At 38.1% G+C, this 21,101-nt stretch overlaps 1 protein-coding gene across 6 annotated transcripts in view; it reads right to left on the reverse strand.

Moving 5' to 3' along the window:
• The window catches only part of UGGT2 (UDP-glucose glycoprotein glucosyltransferase 2), a 186,417-nt gene that overhangs the window by 100,377 nt on the left and 64,939 nt on the right, over nucleotides 1–21,101 (reverse strand). For 5 of the 6 annotated variants that reach the window (XM_049853118.1, XM_049853117.1, XM_049853120.1 and 2 more), the window contains 2 exons: nucleotides 15,211–15,302; nucleotides 13,590–13,740 (listed from right to left, as the gene is read on the reverse strand). The exons of the other annotated variant lie outside the window; for it this stretch is intronic. In XM_049853118.1, the coding sequence (XP_049709075.1) occupies nucleotides 13,590–13,740; nucleotides 15,211–15,302 (243 nt within the window). The remainder of the gene's footprint in view (nucleotides 1–13,589; nucleotides 13,741–15,210; nucleotides 15,303–21,101) is intronic. 6 annotated transcript variants of the gene reach the window in all.

Genomic DNA, 21,101 nt, shown 5'->3' on the forward strand with positions numbered 1-21,101 from the left:
AGAAACTGGCAGTTATACTAGGCTGGAGAGACAGAACTCAAAGTTATCACCTGCCAAACTGCTCAGTGTGAGAGAAAATCCAGGAGAGAATAATACTGCAGGAAAGTAACCAAAACAAGCTCCATAAAAATTCCACCCAATTCATGCACCAACTCCTAAACTGCACATATACAGAGCAACCCTCCAAAAGGAAAGCAAAAACACAAGAGTAAACTCAAACTGAGAGGTTAAAGCTGTAGCCACTAACGTGGTGCTGGGGAGCCAAGGTAATACACCACATTACTGGAGTAAAGGAAAAGAAACACAGCATCCTTTCAACAGACGCGGAAAAAGCGTTTACAAATCCAACAGCCCTTCATGATAAAAACAATCAATAAACTAGGATAGAAGGGACATTCCTCAACCTAATAAAGGGCTCCTAGGAGAAATTAATAGCTAACATCATGCTTAATGATGACAGACTAAAAGCTTTACCCTAACACCAAGAACAAGAAAGGATGTCCGCTCTCGCCATTTCTAGTCATCATTGTACTGGATGTTCTAGGCAGAGCAATGAGGTAAGAAAATGAAACAAAAGGAAGCCAGGTTGGAAAGGAAGAAACAGAACTACCTCTACTTGCATATGACATGATCTTATACATATAAAACCCTAAAGAATCCACTCATGATGATTACAACTGACAAATGAGTTCAGGAAAGTTGCAGGGTACACTACTAATACACAAATTGCAGTTATATTTCTATAGACTTAGCAGTTGAACAATTCAAAAATGAAATTAAATACAATTCATTTACAATATCATCAAAAAGAATAAAAGACTAAGAAATAAATTTAATCAAGGAACTTAGGCTGGGTTCTCTAGAGAAGCAAAACCAGTAAAGCATATAAATAGATTCAGAAAGAGATTTGTATCAAGGAAACAGTTCATGCGGTTGTAGAGGCTGGAACGTCTGCGGATCAGGAATAGAGGCTTCTCTCAATTTACATAGCTGCAGTGGCTGGTGAACCCAAGATCGGCAGGTCAGAGAGCAGAGCTCTTGCTCACAGGCTGTGAAAATTAAGGAATCCCAAGATTGGCAGATCAGGTGATAGCTCAAGTCCCAAGAACCAGAGGTCAGACAAACAGGAGGCAGCTGCAGGATCCAGAGCGAGCAAAAAGCTACAATACCTGCTTATATGCGATGTAGGCCACACCCCCAAGGAAGCATCCCTTCAACTGACTGGCTACTCCTAGCAGATTCCATCATTGGAGTGGTCACGTATAAACACTGAGAATCGTGGCCCAGCTGAGGTGACACACAATCTTAACCACCACAGAACTGTAAGGCTGATATATTGAAAACTATAAAACATTGTTGAAAGAAGTTAAAAAAAAAAAAAGGAAAGAAATCTGTGTTCATGGATTGGGAGACTTAATACTGTTAAGATGGAAATACTCTCAAAATTGATTCTCTGCAATCTCATTAAAAAATTACACGGCCATTTTTCAGAAGTGGATAAGCTGATCCTAAAATTCCTACCAGACTGCAAGGGATCCCAAAAATAGACAAAACAATTTTGAAAAAGAAGCGTAAGGCTGGAGAACTCACACGTCTCAATTTCAAGACCTATGACAATGCTACAACAACCAAAACACTGTAGTACCGGCATAAGGATAAACACATAGCTCAATGGAGTAGAACTGAAAGTTCAGAAAGAAATCCACACATCTATGGCCAAATGATCTTCAACAAGGGTGGCAAGACCATTCAAGGGGAAAGAACAGTCATAGCAACAAACAATGCTCAGACAACTGAGTTCCACATACAAAAGAATGAATTTGTACCCCTAACTCATACCATATATGAAAATTAACTCAAAATAGATCAAAGACCTCAATATAAGAGCTTTGTTGTTGTTGCTGTTAGGTGCTGTCGAGTTGGTTCCAACTCATAGCAACCCTGTGTACAACAGAATGAAACACTGCCTGTTCCTGTGCCATCCTCACAATCGCTGCTATGTTTAAGCCCACTGCTGCAGCCACTGTGGCAATCCATCTTAGTGAGGGTCTTTCTGTTTTTCGCTGACCCTCTGCTTTACAAGCATGATGTCCTTCTCCAGGGATTTGTTCCTCCTGATAACATGTCCAGAGTACGAGAGATGAAGTCTTACCATTCTTGGCTCTAAGGAGCATTCTGGCTGTACTTCTTCCAAGACAGATTTGTTTGTTCTTCTGCCAGTCCATGGTATATTTGGTATTCTTCACCAACACCACAACTCAAAGGCATCAATTCTTCTTCAGTCTTCCCTTATTCATTGTCCAGCTTACACATGTATATGAGGCAATAGAAAATACCATGGTTTGGGTCAGGTACACCTTAGTGACATCTTTGCTTTTCAACACCTGAAAGGGTTCTTTTGCAGCATATTTGCCCAACGCAGTAAGTTGTCTGATTTCCTGACGGCTGCTTCCGTGGGTAATGATTGTGGATCCAAGTAAAATGAAATCTTTGACAGCTTCAGTATTTTCTTCGTTTATCACGATGCTGTTTATTGATGCAGTTATGAGATTTTTTGCTTTATGCTGACGTGAGAGCTAAAACCATAAAACCTAGAAATACAGGTGTAAATTATGACCTGGGATTAGGTTTTTTAAAATAATGACACTAAAAGTACAAATAACTAAAGAAGACGACAGATAAACTAGACTTCACCAAAACAAAAAACTTCTGTGCTTCAAGGGACACTATCAAGAAAGCAAAAAGACACCCCACAGAATTAGAGAAAACATTTACAAATCATATATGTAATAAAGGTCTAGTACCCTTTCCAGAATATTCCAGAATATGGAAAGAACTCTTAAAACTTAACCATAAAAATGTAAACAACCCAATTAAAATATAGACAAATGTTCTCCACAGAAGATAGACAAATGGCCAATAAGCACGTAAAGAGATGCTCAACAAATGCAACTCAAAACCACAGTGGACATCACTTCATACCCACCAGAATGGTTATTAAAAAATGAAAAAGAGTTAGTGCTGGCAAGGGTGTGGAGAAATTGAAATCCTCATCCACTGCTTGTGCAGATATGAAATGGTGCAGCAGCTGTGAAAAACAGTTTGGCCGGTCGTCCGAAAGTTAAAGATAGAACTACCATATGACCTAGCAATTCCTAGGTATATACCCAAGAATACTTAAATAAAATATCCATATAAAACCTTGTATGTGAATGTTCATAGCAGCATTATTTATAACAGCCAAAAAGTGGAAGATCGAATGTCCATTAACTGATGAATGGATAAACAAAAATAGTATTAGCCATAAAACAGAGTATTATTCAGCCATTAAAGAAGGAGTGAAGTATGATCATGCTATAACATGGATGAACCTTGAAAACCTTAGGCTAAGGGAAAGATGTTAACTGCAGAAGGTCACATTTTGTATGATTCTTTTCCATGAAATACCCAGAAAAGGTGAATCCAGAGGCAGAAAGTAGAAGGGTGGTTGTCACTCACTATAACGGGTGAGGAAGTGGGAAATTAGCAGATACGGGGCTTCTTTTTGTGCCAGGAGAAACGTTCTGGAATTAGACAGTGGTGATTGTTACACAACATTATGGATATTCTAATCAGCACTGAACTGGACACTTTAAAATGTCTGAAATGGTCAATTTTATGTCAGGTGAATTTTACTTCAATACAAAGAATATTTTCTTAAATTGCTTATCATATTGATGACATACTGGGTCTCTTTTTTCCCTGCGTATAAGGTCAACAAACAATATTTATTGAGTATCTAGTGTGTAACAGAAGTGTTCTCTCTGCTATAAATCTCCTTCAGAAATTTTGTAGGGTTAATAAGCAGCTGGTCAAGGATTCGAAGATTTGAAATCCTTATCTAATGCTTTCCATACAAACATACATACAAATACATACATATGTGACTACCCTAGATAATAAAGACTCAACAGTACAATTTCTATTACTTGCCAGTTCCTTAAATATAATTTACTATTTCAAAGAACACAGAAATTTCTTCTCATTTTCAACTTCAATTACACACAACCATCTTTTTTAATGTACTTGTGTTCTTTTTTTTTGCAAACAACTTTAGCTTCAGCTTTTGACATTTCTACTGGTATTTAAGGTCCCTCCATAGTCATCCAATTTCTTCCAAAGGTCTCAGTGTTGTTTTACTATCTAAAGGACCTAAATTAACTTGTTCCTAAAGCCTCCTCTTTCTTCACTGAAATCTACTTCCATACCTCGATGATTTCTACTTTGTTAAAAGAAAGTACCCTATTTATTTGATTCTTATCCTTTTATTTAATAAGTCTCTGAATTCTGTTGTCAAACTCCACTTCTGCCTAAATTTTTTCAACTGCTTGAGTTTAGGTACCAAACAAAAAAGTTATCACACCTCAATGTGTCTTCTCTTCCTATAGCTGGGATAGAACTCAGGCCTAAAGCTGTCAAACTGAGCACTGATTCCCCAACGTGCTCAAGACTCTACTGGGATTATCACTAAGTACTCGCTCTTGATAAGCAGAGTTTCCTATGGAAGGGAGTCAGGGTGGCATAAAAGGCTCGAAGAAAAACAGAGAATCTGATACCCCTCATGGCACCAGGGTATCATCATGGACATTGGACAAGAAAACTTGCCTCTGTGACTATGTGGCGCACTGTGGTGGGTAAATTATTCTTAACTTAGACTACAGGCTTAGTATCCTTTGCCTGATTCTACTGGTATCTCTTTTTCAATCACATCATTGTCATCCTGGTAATAACCACAAAGAGTTGTTGTTGTTAGGTGCCGTCGAGTCGGTTCCGACTCATAGAGACCCTATGCACGACAGAACGAAACACTGCCCGGTTCTGAGCCATCCTTACAATCGTTGCTATGTTTGAGCTCATTGTTGCAGCCACTGTGTCAATCCACCTCGTTGAGGGTCTTCCTCTTTTCTGCTGACCCTGTGCTCTGCCAAGCATGATGACCTTCTCCAGGGACTGATCCCTCCTGACAACAAGTCCAAAGTATGTAAGACACAGTCTCGCCATTCTTGCTTCTAAGGAGCATTCTGGTTGTACTTCTTCTAAGACAGATTTGTTCATTCTTTTGGCAGTCCATGGTATATTCAATATTCTTCGCCAACACCACAATTCAAAGGCGTCAATTTTTCGGTCTTCCTCATTCATTGTCCAGCTTTCACGTGCATACGATGTGATTGAAAATACCATGGCTTGGATCAGGCGCACCTTAGTCTTCAAGATGACATCTTTGCTTTTCAAAACTTTAAAGAGGTCCTTTGCAGCAGATTTACCCAATGCAATACGTCATTTGATTTCTTGACTGCTGCTTCCATGGCTGTTGATTGTGGATCCAAGGAAAATGAAATCCTTGACAACTTCAATCTTTTCTCCGTTTATCATGATGTTGCTCATTGGTCTAGTTGTGAGGATTTTTGTTTTCCTTATGTTAAAAAAAAAATTTTTTTTTTTTTTTATGTTGAGGTGCAATCCATACTGAAGGCTGTGGTCTTTGATCTTCATCAGTAAGTGCTTCAAATTCTCTTTACTTTCAGCAAGCAAGGTGTGTCATCTGCATAATGCAGGTTGTTAATGAGTCTTCCTCCAATCCTGATGCCCCGTTCTTCTTCATATAGTCCAGCTTCTCGGATTATTTGCTCAGCATACAGATTGAATCGGTATGGTGAAAGAATACAACCCTGACACACACCTTTCCTGCCTTTAAACCAATCAGTATCCCCTTGTTCTGGCCGAACAACTGCCTCTTGATCTATGTAAAGGTTCCTCATGAGCACAATTAAGTGTTCTGGAATTCCCATTCTTCACAATGTTATCCATAGTTTGTGTTATGATCCACACAGTCAAATGCCTCTGCATAGTCAATAAAACACACGTAAACATCCTTCTGGTATTCTCTGCTTTCAGCCAGGATCCATCTGACATCAGCAATGATATATCCCTGGTTCCACATCCTCTTCTGAAACCGGCCTGAACTTCTGGCAGTTTCCTGTTGATATACTGCTGCAGCCATTTTTGAATGATCTTCAGCAAAATTTTGCTTACGTGCGATATTACCGATATTGTTCTATAATTTCCACATTCGGTTGGATCACCTTTCTTGGGAAAAGGGATAAATATGCATCTTTTCCAGTCAGTTGGGCATGAAGCTGTCTTCCATATTTCTTGGCACAGACAAGTGAGCACCTCCAGCGCTACATCTGTTTTTTGAAACATCTCAATTGATATTCCATCAATTTCTGGAGCCTTGTTTTTTGCCAATTCCTTCAGAGCAACTTGGATTGATATAATGACAAATGGCCAAGGTGACTTAGGAAATTAAAAAAAAAAAAAATGAAATAAGCACCCCAAATATCCAGCTACATCGTGTTCATCACAAAACCAAAAAGCAAAACAAAATAAAACAACAAAAAAATAACAAACCCGTTGCCACTGATTTGATTCCAACTCACAGTGACCCTACAGGAGAGGTTCAAGCTTCCCACCTTCTGGTTCGCAGCTGAGTACATAACCTCTGTACCACCAGGGCTCCTAAACCAAACTCACCAGCCACTCCACGAGAGAAAGATGTGGTAGTCTGTTTTTATAAAGATCACCACTTTGGAAACCCTATGGGGCAGTTCTATTCTGTCCTGTAGAGTCACTATGTGTCAGAACTGACTCGATGGCAACAGGAATCTTTATCACAGCATACAAAAAAATACTTGCAGCTAAAAAAGGGGTTAATTTTGGTAGAATATGACCAACAGCCCCTTCACTGTGTGTGATCTAGCACAGTGGACTGAAAATTAATTACAATCCAAAAGAACCAAACACGCTTCTTTCTACTAGCTCTAGAATGACTGCCAGTAGTATCTGAGGTATTTCAGCAAGGGTGGGAACAGAAACAATTAAACTAGACAAAATTAAAACTGTTAGTCTTGATGTCTGGGACAGGGACACCTGGAATGGTAAACCAGGGATGGCAGGATACCCAATGACCCTCTTGAGTTCTTACTCAACTAGCAATAAGCAACTTATAAGAAATAAATTAGGTAACTGTCAAAGTTTTTATGTGGGAGGGCGTGAACACGGAGCTCAGCAGTAATGTAAGTCTCACTGACTCAGCTTTCTCTGTAAAACACAGAAAGTAGGTGGGGAGGCAGATTACAGAGGATGAAAAAGAAAAACATGACACTTTTTTTCATAAATAACTGTTTTGACATCAACACATTCAAAAAATTTTTAAGCACTTCCTATGTTCTAAAAAAAAAAAAAAAAACCTAGGACCTGATATATGCTGGGAATGATCAACAAAGCCCTGGTTTTTGTGGAGCTGACATCTCACTGGGAGAAGACAAATAATAAACAAATACATATCATAATGGGTGACAGCAGCTGCTATTAAGAAGAATAAAACATGCGTCAGTTAATTTCGCTGCTCTTATATCAAGCTGAGGAGCCCTGGTGGTGTAGTAGTTAAGAGCTCGGCTACTAACCAAAAAGGCCCACAGTTCAAATCTACCAGCCATTCTTTGGAAATTTTATAGGGATTTCTACTCTGTCCTATAGAGTCAATGTAAGTTGGAATTAACTCAACAGCAACGGGTCTGGTTTTGGGTTTTTACAAGCAAGTTGAAAAGAGCACTGAGACCTCAGAGCTCTGTATTTCATGCCAGTTAATTTGTTCTGTTTTTTTTTTTAAGGGGCTGAGAGGATAAGATTTTGGAAATAATTTTCTGCTCAAAGCAGGCACCTTTCAATTGGAAAAATAACAGTATTTAATTGTAACATGAAACTTTCATTAAAAGTATGCAAAAAAGCTTTTCAATTAAACTTCTGTTTACAAGCAGGGTAAGTGTATGCATGTGACCTGAGCATAGAATTTTTCTAGCTATTAATGTTTCCAATAACTAAGTTCCACTACTTCAAGAGTGTTTCTTAGTTCTTAAGTATAGTGGCCTTTCTCCAATTAAAACAATAAGCTGAATTTTTAAATTCAGGTATATCTTTTGTTTGGGGGAAGACTATGTTCATGGATCAAAGCCAAGTGAAATAAGCAGGGGAATGCTGGCAATATGTTAGAAGACTGATCCAAAAAGAGTTAAGATAAATGGGACATACAAAATTGCACTCATCATCTCCAAGGCAAAAAGAACACATGAGTAGATGAGGCTCAGATGAAGAATTTCTAAAAAAAGCAAAAAGCCTAACCCCCAAAGGGGTAGCAGGCCTGGCTCTGACTCAAACCAGTCTGAGAGTGAAGTTTTGGCTTCTTCCTCCAGAGAAACTAGCAGCCTTTTGTGAAAGGGTAAGTGGAAAGTTAGAGTTGGGAATCATACATCAAAGCCTTCAAGCTTTTCCTGACTAAAAAGCAAGTGCACCTGGAGAGACAAACTGAGACGCTCAGGTAGGTGCTACTCAACGTGCGGTTTGTAGATGGTGACTAGCTCACAGTAAGTACAGAAATTTAGATTAAGTGTTCAGAAACTTCAAGTAATCTGTCATCGCTGGGACATCTAAGCATGTGATCAATGATTTCATGTCACTGAATACGGTACAGACCCGTGTGGGGTTTACTGAACTGTGGTAAGTTGGATGTGGTACGAGATGCATATTAGTCACTGCAGTAGGACAACACAGTGGCTGGCAACACAATGGGAGAAAATAGCTGGTCATTCACTGTAGATAGTCGGAGAAGTAGTGCTCTAGCACTTGGGGAGAGCCGTTTTGACAGACCACAGGCAGCAAAAAAAAAAAAAAAAAGGTAATGCTGCTAACCGTACCCAGGTCCAAGATGGAAGCAAATCCCTGATCAGTTTGTACAAACTTTGGCAAAATCATATTCTGCACCTACAGGGTCCCTGAGTGGTGCAAATCGTTAAGCACTTGGTTACTAACTGAAAGGCTGGTGGTTCAAATCCACCCAGAAATGCCTCGAAAGAAAGGCCTGGTGATCTACTTCCAAAAGATCACAGTCATTGAAAACCTGATGGAGCACAGTTCTACTCTGAAACCTATGGGGTGCCAGGAGTCAGAATCCACTCAATGGCAATGGGTTTTGGGTTTTTATATATCAAGTTACAGGAAAAAAAAAAAGGTTTCATACGGTTATTCCCCTGCTATGGAGACAGCATGTATTTGATAGATTATAAAACTGGTGGGCTAACACATCACATTTTAATTCACATAAAAATTTTATCAATTTCACTAAGTTTACTCTTCATAACTAAAACTTGATAAATTCTCCATGCTCATGTGGATGCAAACACTTACAGGATAGATCAAAAACATTTATAATTTAGTAGTTAATGTGTGGGAGAACATTCAAATGTAATGTAACTATAACAAACCTGTAATTAAAATATGCTATGACCCAATGACTCAGTGTCTTTTACAGGGTGATTCTTGGGGGCTCAAGACCATATTACAACGAGATGTACCCAAAGAAATTATTCCACTTGAACTTTTTAAATTTTAAAGGTATATTATGATTCTTAACATTGCCTTGGTTGTATTTTCTGATATTTTTAATTGGCTTTTATAAAGATGACTGTACATATTGTGATAACAAACATCTGTTTTTATACAAAAGTTCAATCCTAGAGCTAACTGTGATAAAAGATGAACAATGACAACGTTACTATAAAAGTGAAAAGTCAACCAAGTTTTGGATAAAACCAGAAAAGCGAGAATTTGCCTCTGTCCCTTTCATGCTATCGTCTAACTTTAGGGAATTTATGTGTGCAGGTATGCTCTTTAGTTTTCACTAGGAGAGATACTGGAATTTCATTTTCTTTTCACATAGTTGAAGGGCAAATGATCCTGACAGGGGGGATGATCTGAACCTGCACATTTCAAAGGCAGTTCCAGGGTGCTGGGGCCAAGAGCCAAAAAGAAGAAAAAGAAAAGAGACTTCTAGTTTGGGTGGCAGTACAGGGTACTATGAGTTGAAATTGACTCGATGGCAACGGGTTTGGTTTTTTTTTAAAAGGGGTGGGGCAAGGCTATCATTGGAACACATTACTGAGTAAGACAACATAACAGGCACACTAAAACTAACGGGAAAGGGGAAACTGGTTTAAAGACATACTGGAGCACGAGATGACGTAAAGGTAGAGGTTACGATTCAAGAACTGTCAACATAAACTCATCAACTTTTAAAAGATGCTCACTTTTCTTCCTCTGTCAAGAGAAAAGTAGCTCATCACCACTGTGTTCTCAGTATTTCAGGGGAAACAACATGACGTGCAGAACTAGTGCCCCCGTTTGGTCTTTAGTACTACTTTCCATCAAAAGAAATCAAAGCTTCCTAGCAAACAGGCAGCCATGTTCCCCATATTTGTGGAAAATGAAGTCAAGATGATGTGCAGGACATCTGTCCCAAAGGTGGCATTCAAAAGGATAAAGAGGGTGGTCCGAAGAGAGAGCCGCCAGGGGCTGATTATTTTAGCTAACACTAATTTAGCATGTAAAAGAGAATAATCCTTACCATTAAACTCTTAGAGTTTGTGAAAGCCCCTAAGCATGATGCTCAAAAGGAAATGTTTCAGAGAAAAGTCAAACCTACTAATGTAAACTGTTTATGCTTGGTATCCTACAAAAAAGCAGAGGGCACCAAAAAAAAAAAATCATTCAGTTACTTAAGAAATGTGAATGACTTTGATTTGCTTACTCTACACAATGTTTTCCTCTCCCTGGGTAGTATAAGTAGTTATCATAGGAACCGTAATGGATACCTGTGTTGTTCTGTGCCCTAGATACAAGAAAACATTTTAGAAAGTTAAATTTTAAATGTATTAGAAAACACTACATTCATATTGTAAATATGAAATCTCGGGACGGGGGAGGAACTGTAGGAAGAGACGTCAGGTAGGCCTAAAGCCTGTCGAAACTGTGGTACAGCTGGGAAATCAGTCTTTTCATTCACTCAGTCTCTCTGTAAATATTTAGAAATACACTGGAATTACCACAAGTTACTTGGTTAATAGTCAGGTACAAAGCCAAAATGCAGAAAAGATGGGATGGGTTAGGAGAGTTAAAAAAAAAAAAAAAACCCTAGTGCAAATGGAAACAGCAAGCTTCTATAAGAATCTAGACAGGATCCTTGTACTAACCAAGCACTACCACCTGTCTTAGTGCTTTAGGCTAATCAGCTGATACTACCCACACCACACACACTTTGCTTAGTTGCAAAACAGGAACACCTCTGAGTGTACAAACTGAATTTATCATCTCTTGCCCGTATCTGCTGGTGCTGTCACCTTTCACTCTAGTGACAACCCTACATCTTTCTACTGGAAGACCATCCTCCACGAGCTCTAGTGTTTCTGCACATTTTGCAAGAGGAGGCAATGTCTGCCTTAGTTCTGGGCTTTATTTTCAAGGGTGCTTATGTAATGAACAGTCTCTCTGGAACAAAGGGCAAGTCTGTTTATCTCCCGGTGTAAAATCTGGGTTCCACAGGCTGGGTGTTCCTGTTCTGTAATGCAACCCCCCTGTGTCTCAAGTATCAACTGACCCTCTTCATAACACTGGGGGGCTGCCTGTGTGGCACAAATACTGATATTCTGGCTACGGCTATTCCTGTGAGTAATAAGCTGTCCTTTGACTTTAACTCAGGAGTTCCATCTCTTTTGCCAGCATCCATAAAAACTGTGGCAGGCTAACCTGTTAGCTTCCAAGTGGGGTAAAATCTCAGAGTCCTCATAGTTCTGGGCACTATGGTTAAAAACAAAAAAACTCAAGAATTCATTATATGGTTCACTAAATAATTTCTTTTTTCATATTATAATACATATCTCGGCAACACTGACAACTGATTTTGTTTTCTTTTCTTGCTTAGGAAGCCATAGAAAATCCTTCTATCTATATCTTTTTAAACAGTGTTAATTGAAATTCATATAGGTGCTATGATCTAAAGTTACAACTTGAGGAGAAACAGAAAAGTTACAATTACCCCTACAATTTCCTAAATTGCTAAAATGAGAAAATCAAATCATAAGTCATGTGTACTACAGTGAGATTCTCATATCATCAAAGGCTCAAGGGAACTGAAGGTAATTTAGGAACAACAAATTTGTGTCTCTTCTTCCATGCTCAGTTTTAGGCTTAAGAAACTGAACTTACATTCTCTTTTATTAAAAAGTGTGTGTAGTTAAATCTGTATAAAATCATGTATTATGTGACTACACATATATGGTATATGTAATTACATAAATCTGTAGGATTACAGCAGTAGCCTTGCACTGATAAAAAGCTCAGAAACACTGAACCAGTCACAGCTCAACATTTCCCCCAACCATGTGAACAGTTTGTATTCCTGACCTCATAAAATTCACTTTTTTCCTGATTACAGGATTGTCTCTTAGTTCCAAAACAGCTATAAACAGTTGACACGATGCTTCATTACACTGTGATAAAATTTCATCCAGGATAGAATCAAATATCAAAACAATACAACTCAGTGGCTACTGGAAACAAGTAAGGTTTCCCATTTGTTCCTTTCAAAAACCGCTCTACATTTTTTCATTTGGGGTTGTATTAACAACATGCAGTGCTGATCAGATCTCTTGGCCTAAACACTGTTCTCCATGCCCTACTATTCCTTCATGGCAGTTTCCCACAAGTAAAATTACTAGATCAAAGTATATGACATTCTCTGAGGGTCTTGACCACCACAGCCATGGTTTTTTAAAAAGCTGCATCAATCTGTGCTCTCCTTTACGGCACCTGTGCCTGACCACGTCACCTTTCCTTAAATAAACTATTATGATTTTTAAATAATGTGACTATTTGATACATGAAGAACTGTACCTTGTTTTAATTTGAATTTCTGTTCTAGTGAAGTTGTATACTTTCCCAGGTGTTTTCTAATCATTTTTTTGTATGTTCTATTTGAAGGGCTGTATGTTCATGTCCTTTGCTTATTTTTTCTACCGGAATCTTAAAATTTATCTCGTCTATATATATTTGTGAGCCCTTTATTGTATTTAAAGTATGTAACTCTTGTTCTAATGCTTTTTCACACACATTTTCCTTAGTCTTAAATTTTAATTTTATGGTATTTTCTGAGGAAGATATAATAAAACATTAATATTTTATTAATTTAAAATGTTTATTTAATTCATCCAAAATTCACTTTGTTTTTTGGTATATGGTAAAGATACACACTGATTTTCTTTCCACTAAAGAGCAACCAGATTGTTCCAGTATTGTTCTATTTCCTACAGTTTTGTGATTCTACTTTTATAATTGATATTTACGCTAGGTTCTGTTTTTGGATCAAATATTCTGTTGAATTCATCCACAACAATTTGATTATTAGTGTCATGTTTTAACACTTGACAAGAATACGTCTTCCTTCTTTACTCTTCTTTTTAAAAATATTCGTTTTCTTATACCTTCAACTTTCAGATCAATTTTAGAAATATTTTATGAAGTTTATAGATAATACTATGGGAGTTTCTTATTAAAATTGTATTAAGTCTAGGAATTATTTTTGGGGTTGAACTGGCATGTGGTTTTCTGTTAAGCATTAAATCTACTAAAGGTTTAAAAGAAGAAATTCCATGAGCACCTACCTTTATAGAAGAATGCCGAATATCTAATGCATAGTTGTATTCCCAAGTACGTGTATTTAATTTTAAAAATTTGATCATATCGTCTCCATTGATCCCAAGGTTTTGAAGGCCACTCATCATTTTTCCTTCTAATTTCAGCATATCCAAAATACTTTATGTTCAAAGAAAAGAAATAAGTTTTATTTTCACTTGCCATATTTTTTAATTCATAAACGTTTGAAAGGCTTCTCAAAGCATTAGAAATAAGTTTCATTGTTATTTTTATGAACAGCAGGAAAATAATGTCAAATTAAATTCATTAACACATAAGACAAATAGTTTTTCTAATTATATAGAGCAAATTTATGTTGAGGTTTATTTTTAGTGGCAATAAAGTCTTATTATTTCAAGATAAGCCAATAAGCATAAAGGTGTATCCTTTACCAAGAAGGAAGGAGATGATCCCTACTCACAGGTCAAAAATGAGAAAAAAAAATATTATTAGGTTATTCTTTTTATCACCTACTAAAAAAAAAAAAAACAGTGCTATCTACAAAATTAAAATAAGACCAAGCACGTTTTAAAATGTAAAATTTTAGTACAGGGCGGGGGCCCCATTAAATCATGAAAGTTTACATCTTTTTAAAACACAAATTAAAAATTCTAACTACATATATAATAATTCAATAGTTCTTAAACATGATAGAGAGTATCATATACTGTTAAACAGCAATAACGATAAATAACCTTACTGACAAAAGTTGGGGCAATCTGAAGCTTTAAAATACTATTTAATACATTCTTCCTGTGTGTCTAGTAAATGCCAAGTTCTTTTTAACAGACCTCTTTTGAGGTCAAAACCACCACAGGGACCTGTACACCGATGTTCATTGCAGGACTTTTCACAATAGCCAACATGTGGAAACAATCAAAATGTCCATCAACAATTAATTTCAGTTTAATAAAAGTATATTCAATTGAATTAAAACTGAATATATGAACTAAATATTGTGTTTACTAGATTCCAAATATCAATTTTTCATGTAGTTTCTTTTTAAAAGTAAAACAAATTTACTTCTATTTCTCTTCATTTTGGCCCATGCCTTTAATATATGGATCAATGGTTACTGATAAATAAAAGTCTTCCTCATTCTGCCCTAGAGCACCTCTCCTGAAGACAGTATCCAGCAATACTAGACAGTATTATGCTTCCAAGTTTTCTTTCTGATAAAAACACAAGCACTTTACATCCTGCCTGTTAATTTCTTTCCTCTGGGAAATACCACTTGTTGCTTTCAGTTCCTTTCTAGAACGCAGGGCTCTCTGGCTGCTCAGCCAAGCCCCAGTGAATTTACCTGCTAAATTATCAACCTCCTCTTCAATGAAAGACAGTTTGGAATAATGGGATACGTACAGGCCTAAGATTCAGAAGCCTCAGTTTTCTCATCTCAAAAAATATCTGCAAGGTCTGTTTCAGTTCTGGCCATTTTAAGGCACTTATTGACTTGATGGCAATGGGTTTTTTAATGGTTTTTTTTTTTTTTTAACTTAAAAGTTACGTGATTGTGTTTTGACAAATACTAAATTCAATACTCACCTTTATATAAACCCTAGTTAGTTTTATCAATTATCTAACACTTACCTAAAAGGATCGTACACATCTGTGTCAATATGAAGTCCATTTATATACAGACGAGTATCACCTGGGTGAATATCAAATCTATCTTGAAGGTCCTTGAAACAGAGCAGAATAATAGTTAACTGCCTGATACAACAATAGTGATCTGTCAGGGGCCGGCAAACTATTTCCACTAAGTGCCAGTAAACATTCCAGGTTCTGCGAGGCAAATGGTCTCTGAACTGACTACTCAATTCTACTTTTGTAACATGAAAGCAGCCATAGACAACATGTAAAAAAATGGGTATAGCTATGTCCCAATGAAATTTTAATTTGAGAAAACAGGTGACAGACTGGACTTGGCCTATGGGCAGTAGTTTGCCCAAGTCTGACTGAGGTGATGGGACTCCTACAACAGATCAGAGAAAGCATTAAACACTTGAAAATTCTGATTTTGTAATATATGACAATCAACTTCTAATGCTACAATGATTACTTATCGACTACATTTTATGTATTTTGTGGGTGTGTGCACACACATCGTCAATTTGGTGGCACAATGCTTAAGCACTGAGCTGCTAACTGAAAGGTGGCTCTGCAGGAGAAAGACCTGGCAATCTGCTTCGGTAAAAACCCCTATGGGGCAGTTCTACTCTATCACTGGAGTTGTTACGAGTTGGAATTGCCTCAGTGGCACCCACAACAACAACATGTAGCAGAAGGCGCCTTGGTGGTGCAATGGTTAAGTGCCTGACTGCTAATCAAGAGGTTGGTAGTTTGAACCCAGTCAGTGGCTCTGTGGGAGAAACGCCCAGAGATCTACTTCCGTAAAGATTTGCTGTCGTAGGCCATCGAGTTTATTCCGACTCAGAGCAATCCTACAGCAGGACAGAGGAGAAGGGCCCCTGGGACTCCTAGGCTGTAATCCCTTCAGGTGGAGACTGCCAGGTCCTTCTCCTGCAGAGTCACTGGGTGAGTTCAAACCACTGACCTTTTGGTTAGAAGACACTGTAACCACTGTGTACCAAGGGCTCTTTTCCGTCAAGATTACAGCCTAGAAAATCTTACGGGAAAGTTCTACTCTTTCAAGTGGGGTTGCTGTGAGTTGACATTGACTTGATAGCACCCAACAACAACTGCAGTGTGTGCTAGAAATGCTTTTGAGCACTAGATCTGTAACGCAACTTAAAAAAGCAATGTCCCTGGCAGCATAGTACAGTTATTAAGATCACGGTTTGCGAGTCAGACCTGATTTAAATCTGGTCTTGCTACTTACTAGCTGTATGATTTGGGTATATGCCTTAGTTTCCTCATCAGTAAAATGGGGATTATATCTACCTTACAGGTTTGTTGTAAAGTTTAAATGTAATATGTATCTAGTCGCATATAAGGTATTCAAAAATGAAAACTATTATCAGGGCAGGCAAATCAGTTTAGGAGATACAATTTTAAAACAGTGGATTTCAATGACATTACATGGTGAATGACATAATAGAGATTTATATAAATTACTCTGGAAATGCAGAGGAAGCAACTGACTTTAAGAGATTCACAGAAAGGTTTTTTTTTTTTTGCATGGCTACAGAGAAGGGAGGAGGAACTAAATTTGCCACATTTCCTTTCCACGGAATACCAGCAAAAAAATAAACGAGAAAGTTCACAAGTAAAATTTTGATTTTAGGTTAGCTATCTCTGTGCCTTTCCATCAAAGAGTTACTTATTCTAAGAAACTTTTATTCCAACTTCAAAATCTACAGATGCCTAGTGAATTCATACTGTCTGCCGTTTCCCCCAAAACTTGCAATGAACCTTCATATATACTGACACGAGCTCTCTCCAGCACTTCATTCATTCATTCTAGTGCATCTCAGCTGTAAGTAGAAAACGTATCAAGCACACAGATCTATATTAAATTTCTAATTCCTTTCAGAAGGTTTATGCCAGATCCAGTGCCTTGAAAAAAGATTCCAAAAAAAAAAGTAATAAATTGAACTCAGTGAATGTCATTGCTGAAACACAGCCAGAGAGAAGAGGTATGTGTACTAAAGACAACAACAACAAAAAAGACCCTTTGCCCTTGAACAGAATAGAACTGCCCCATAGGGCTTCCAAGGAATGTCTGGTGGATTCAAACTGCCAACCTTTTGAACAGCAGCCTGAGCTCTTAACCACTGTACCACCAGGGCTCCCCATTAAAGACCTGTGCTCACAAATTCTTCTCTTTCTCCTCAGTTGGTTACTGTCAAATCTTAGCAAATACCCCTGACTGACATGTCAGTCTTTCTTAAATCAAGTGGTAAGAATTTAATTCCCAACAATATAATGAAGCAGAAATCCTGAAACCCTCCTACTAAAGGGAAGCACCAAAAGATTAAAATATTAAAACTAAAACCAACTTAACTTTTGTTGAGTCGACTCAGACTCACGGTGACCCCGTGTCTGTCAGCGTACAATTGTGCTCTGTTTAAGGTTTTCAATGCTGCTTTTTTCAGAAATAGATCTCAGGCCTTTCTTCTTAATACCCAACCTTCCGGTTAGCAGTGGAGCACTTAATGCTGTCTAAACGAATGGCTCAGCTTTTAAGAAGGCAGAGAATTCACTTGAGGACAAACAGGAAGCGGGACTATGAGTCCAGGGGTGTAAACCCTGAATGCCTCGCCCTAAAGAATTCTAGAGTTGCCTTTGCTGTTACATGCCCTTGAGTCGACCCCCAGCTTGGGTTTTCAATGGTCAATCTGAAGACAGGAGACAAGGCCTGGCAGTGCATACAGAGCTGGCAGGAGGGTCAGAGACATCCTCATGCATACACAGAGAAGTGCTATACTCACAGTGAAAAGGTGAACTAGAAAACAAAATGCCCTACAGAAACACAGAACAGAGAAATGTGTCTATCTCACCCTGGTTCTAGGTGGAGGAAGACCAAGTCTTCTATGGGAATTCATGACCTCCGGCTTATCCTCAGATGAGTTTGGGGTTTGACTGCACACTATTTTTGTCATCCAAAAAATATAAACTGAGAATTCTTATTTAAAGTGTCATTAAGTCGGTAGTGTTCCTAGGTTTTCAGCAAAAACAAATACAAATGCCCCTGGAAGAATATAACCTCATTCAAATTAAAGAGAAAACAAAAAACAAACCCCACTGCAGTTGAGTCGATCCCGACTCATAGCAAACTTTTATGACAGAGTAGAATTGCCCCGTAGAGTTTCCAAGGAGTGCCTGGTGGATCTGAACTGCCGGCCCTTTGGTTAGCAGCCATAGCACTTAACCACTACACCACCAGGGTTTCCCAAATTAAAGAGAGAATGGTTTATTCTAACATTCCCTTTAACAACCAGTGGAGCTGGGCCAACGCCTGAAGCTAAAGAAATTCCAACGGACTGAACTGCAGAAGACTGGTTGAGCTTTATAATGCAAAAGAAAATATGTTTTTTGGAAATGGTTCTCATCTAGGAAATTTCTCTAGAACTCTAAAATTTTCAAACATTTTTAGTAACTAGGTGAAAATAAGCAGAAAATGTGTGAACTTTTATTTGGATATGGGTAATCATTTATTTGGATTTTCTATTTAAATATCTGCATTTGGTAAAATAATGTAACTCTATATCTAAAATACTCTGCTTCACACCGCCAAAGGAAGAAACTAAAGTCACCTGACTACCTGACCCAACTTCTATGCTTTCTCAAAACAAACAGAAAATGTAATGGAATATAATTTACCGGACCTTGCAGTAACCAGTAAGAGACACACAATGGATTGACACTGAATTTAAAAATCCCCAGAGGTATATTCTGGCCACTCTTTGAGCAAAATAACAATTAAGGGCCTCCAAGAGAAATGTGCTGTACTTTGGAGTGAAAGCAGTTATCTTCTGAATAAAACTAAACCAAAATTCATTTATACAACTTCAGCATAGTCATATTTTTTAATAATCTGCATCAGCCCCAAATCAAATCTGTATTAAAAGATAAACATACAGAAGTCTGTGCCCAGCCCCTTCTCCCCTGTCCCCCACCCGATTCCTGGTCCCTACAAGTAACTGTTTTTGTTTTTAGTATTTCCGGTTCATCCTTCCAGTATTTCTTCATCCAATAAAAAGATAACACGATACATATGCAGATGTGCTACCATTTTGCTCTTTTGCAGTTAACAGTATGTCATGCAGATAATTTCATATCAGTAGAACCAAGAATCCAGAAACCTTCCTCATTTTTATTTTTTAAATAACTCCACAGCACTCTATCATATAAATGTATCCCACTCATCAGCAGTTATATGTTTCCAACATTTTTTTTTCAGACACTGTAACAATGAATAACCTTAGACATATGTCATTTAATACACGTGCAGGTATATCTTGGTTAGATGCCCAGAAACTGATGACAGAGTCAAAAGGTAGCTATATCTACGATTCCGGAAGATATTGCTAAATTTCCAGCCACAGGGCTGCTCAAATTAGCTTGCTCATCAGCAGTCTATGGACATGCCTGGTTCCTTACCAAGTTGCCAAAAGAGTGCACTGCCAAACTTCTGTGTTTTGGAATGCTTTCTCAGCCTAACTCTGATCTGTACTTCTTTCATTATGAGTGAGACAAATCATCTGCTTATATAAAAACCACTATATTTTTTGTGTGTATTTGTGTGAACTTTCTTTGCCAGATTTGTACTCACTGGTGTATGCGGATAAAATATTTTAACAGTGGTACACTTCCAGTAGGTTCAGTGCTGCTGCAACACTGCAAAGGGTACTGCAACATTTTTTGACCTTCCAATCACAACCACCCTCTTTCTCCAGGGTTGCAACTCCAGTTTACTTACTACCCACACACTCCAGAGATGAGTGGATAGCATGCAACACTGGTCCAAACATACTTACCTTAGATTAATTACATGGAACCACATGAGTCTGTCAGTTTGTCATATGATCGGGGCTTGGGTGTTACTGTGATGCTGGAAGCTGTGCCACCGGTATTCAAATACCAGCAGGGTCACCCACGGCGGACAGGCTTCAGCTGAGCTTCCAGACTAAGACAGACTAGGAAGGAGGACCCGGCAGTCTACTTCTGAAAAGCATTAGCCAGTGAAAAGCTTATGAATAGCAGTGAAACATTGTCTGATACAGTGCAGGAAGATGAGCCCCCCAGGTTGGAAGGCACTCAAAAGACGACTGGGGAAGAGCTGCCTCCTCAAAGTAGAGTCGACCTTAATGATGTGGATGGAGTTAAGCTTTTGGGACCTTCATTTGCTGATGTGGCACGACTCAAAATGAGAAAAAACAGCTATAAACATCCATAAATAATCAGAACTTGGGATGTACAAAGTATGAATCTAAGAAAACTGTAAACTGTCAAAAATGAAATGGAATGCATAAACATCAACATCCTAGGTATTAGTGAGCTGAAATGGATTGGTACTGGCCACTCAGAACAGGACAATTATATGGTTTACTATTCAATATTCTTTGACAACACCACAATTCAAAGGCATCAATTTTTCTTTGGTCTTCCTTATTTATTCACTTTCATATGCACATAAGGCGATTGAAAACACCATGGCTTGGAACAGGTGAACCTCAGTCTTCAAGGTGACATCTTTGCTTTTTTAACACTTTAAAGTGGTCTTTTGCAGCAGATTTGCCCAATGCAATGCATCTTTTGACTTCTCGACTGCTGCTTCCATGGGTGTTGACTGTGGATCCAAGTAAAACGAAATCCTTGACAACTTCAACGTTTTCTCCGTTTATCATGATGTTGCTTACTGGTCCAGTTTTGGGGATATTTATCTTCTTTATGTTGAGATGTAATCCATGCTGAAGGCTGTGGTCTTTGATCTTCATCAGTAAGTGCTTCAAGTCCTCTTTGCTTTCAGCAAGCAAGGTTGTGTCATCTGCATATCACAGGTTGTTACTGAGACT

The sequence above is a fragment of the Elephas maximus genome, chromosome 14 (assembly GCF_024166365.1).
Source record: "Elephas maximus indicus isolate mEleMax1 chromosome 14, mEleMax1 primary haplotype, whole genome shotgun sequence".
In the NCBI taxonomy this organism is placed as follows: domain Eukaryota; kingdom Metazoa; phylum Chordata; class Mammalia; order Proboscidea; family Elephantidae; genus Elephas; species Elephas maximus.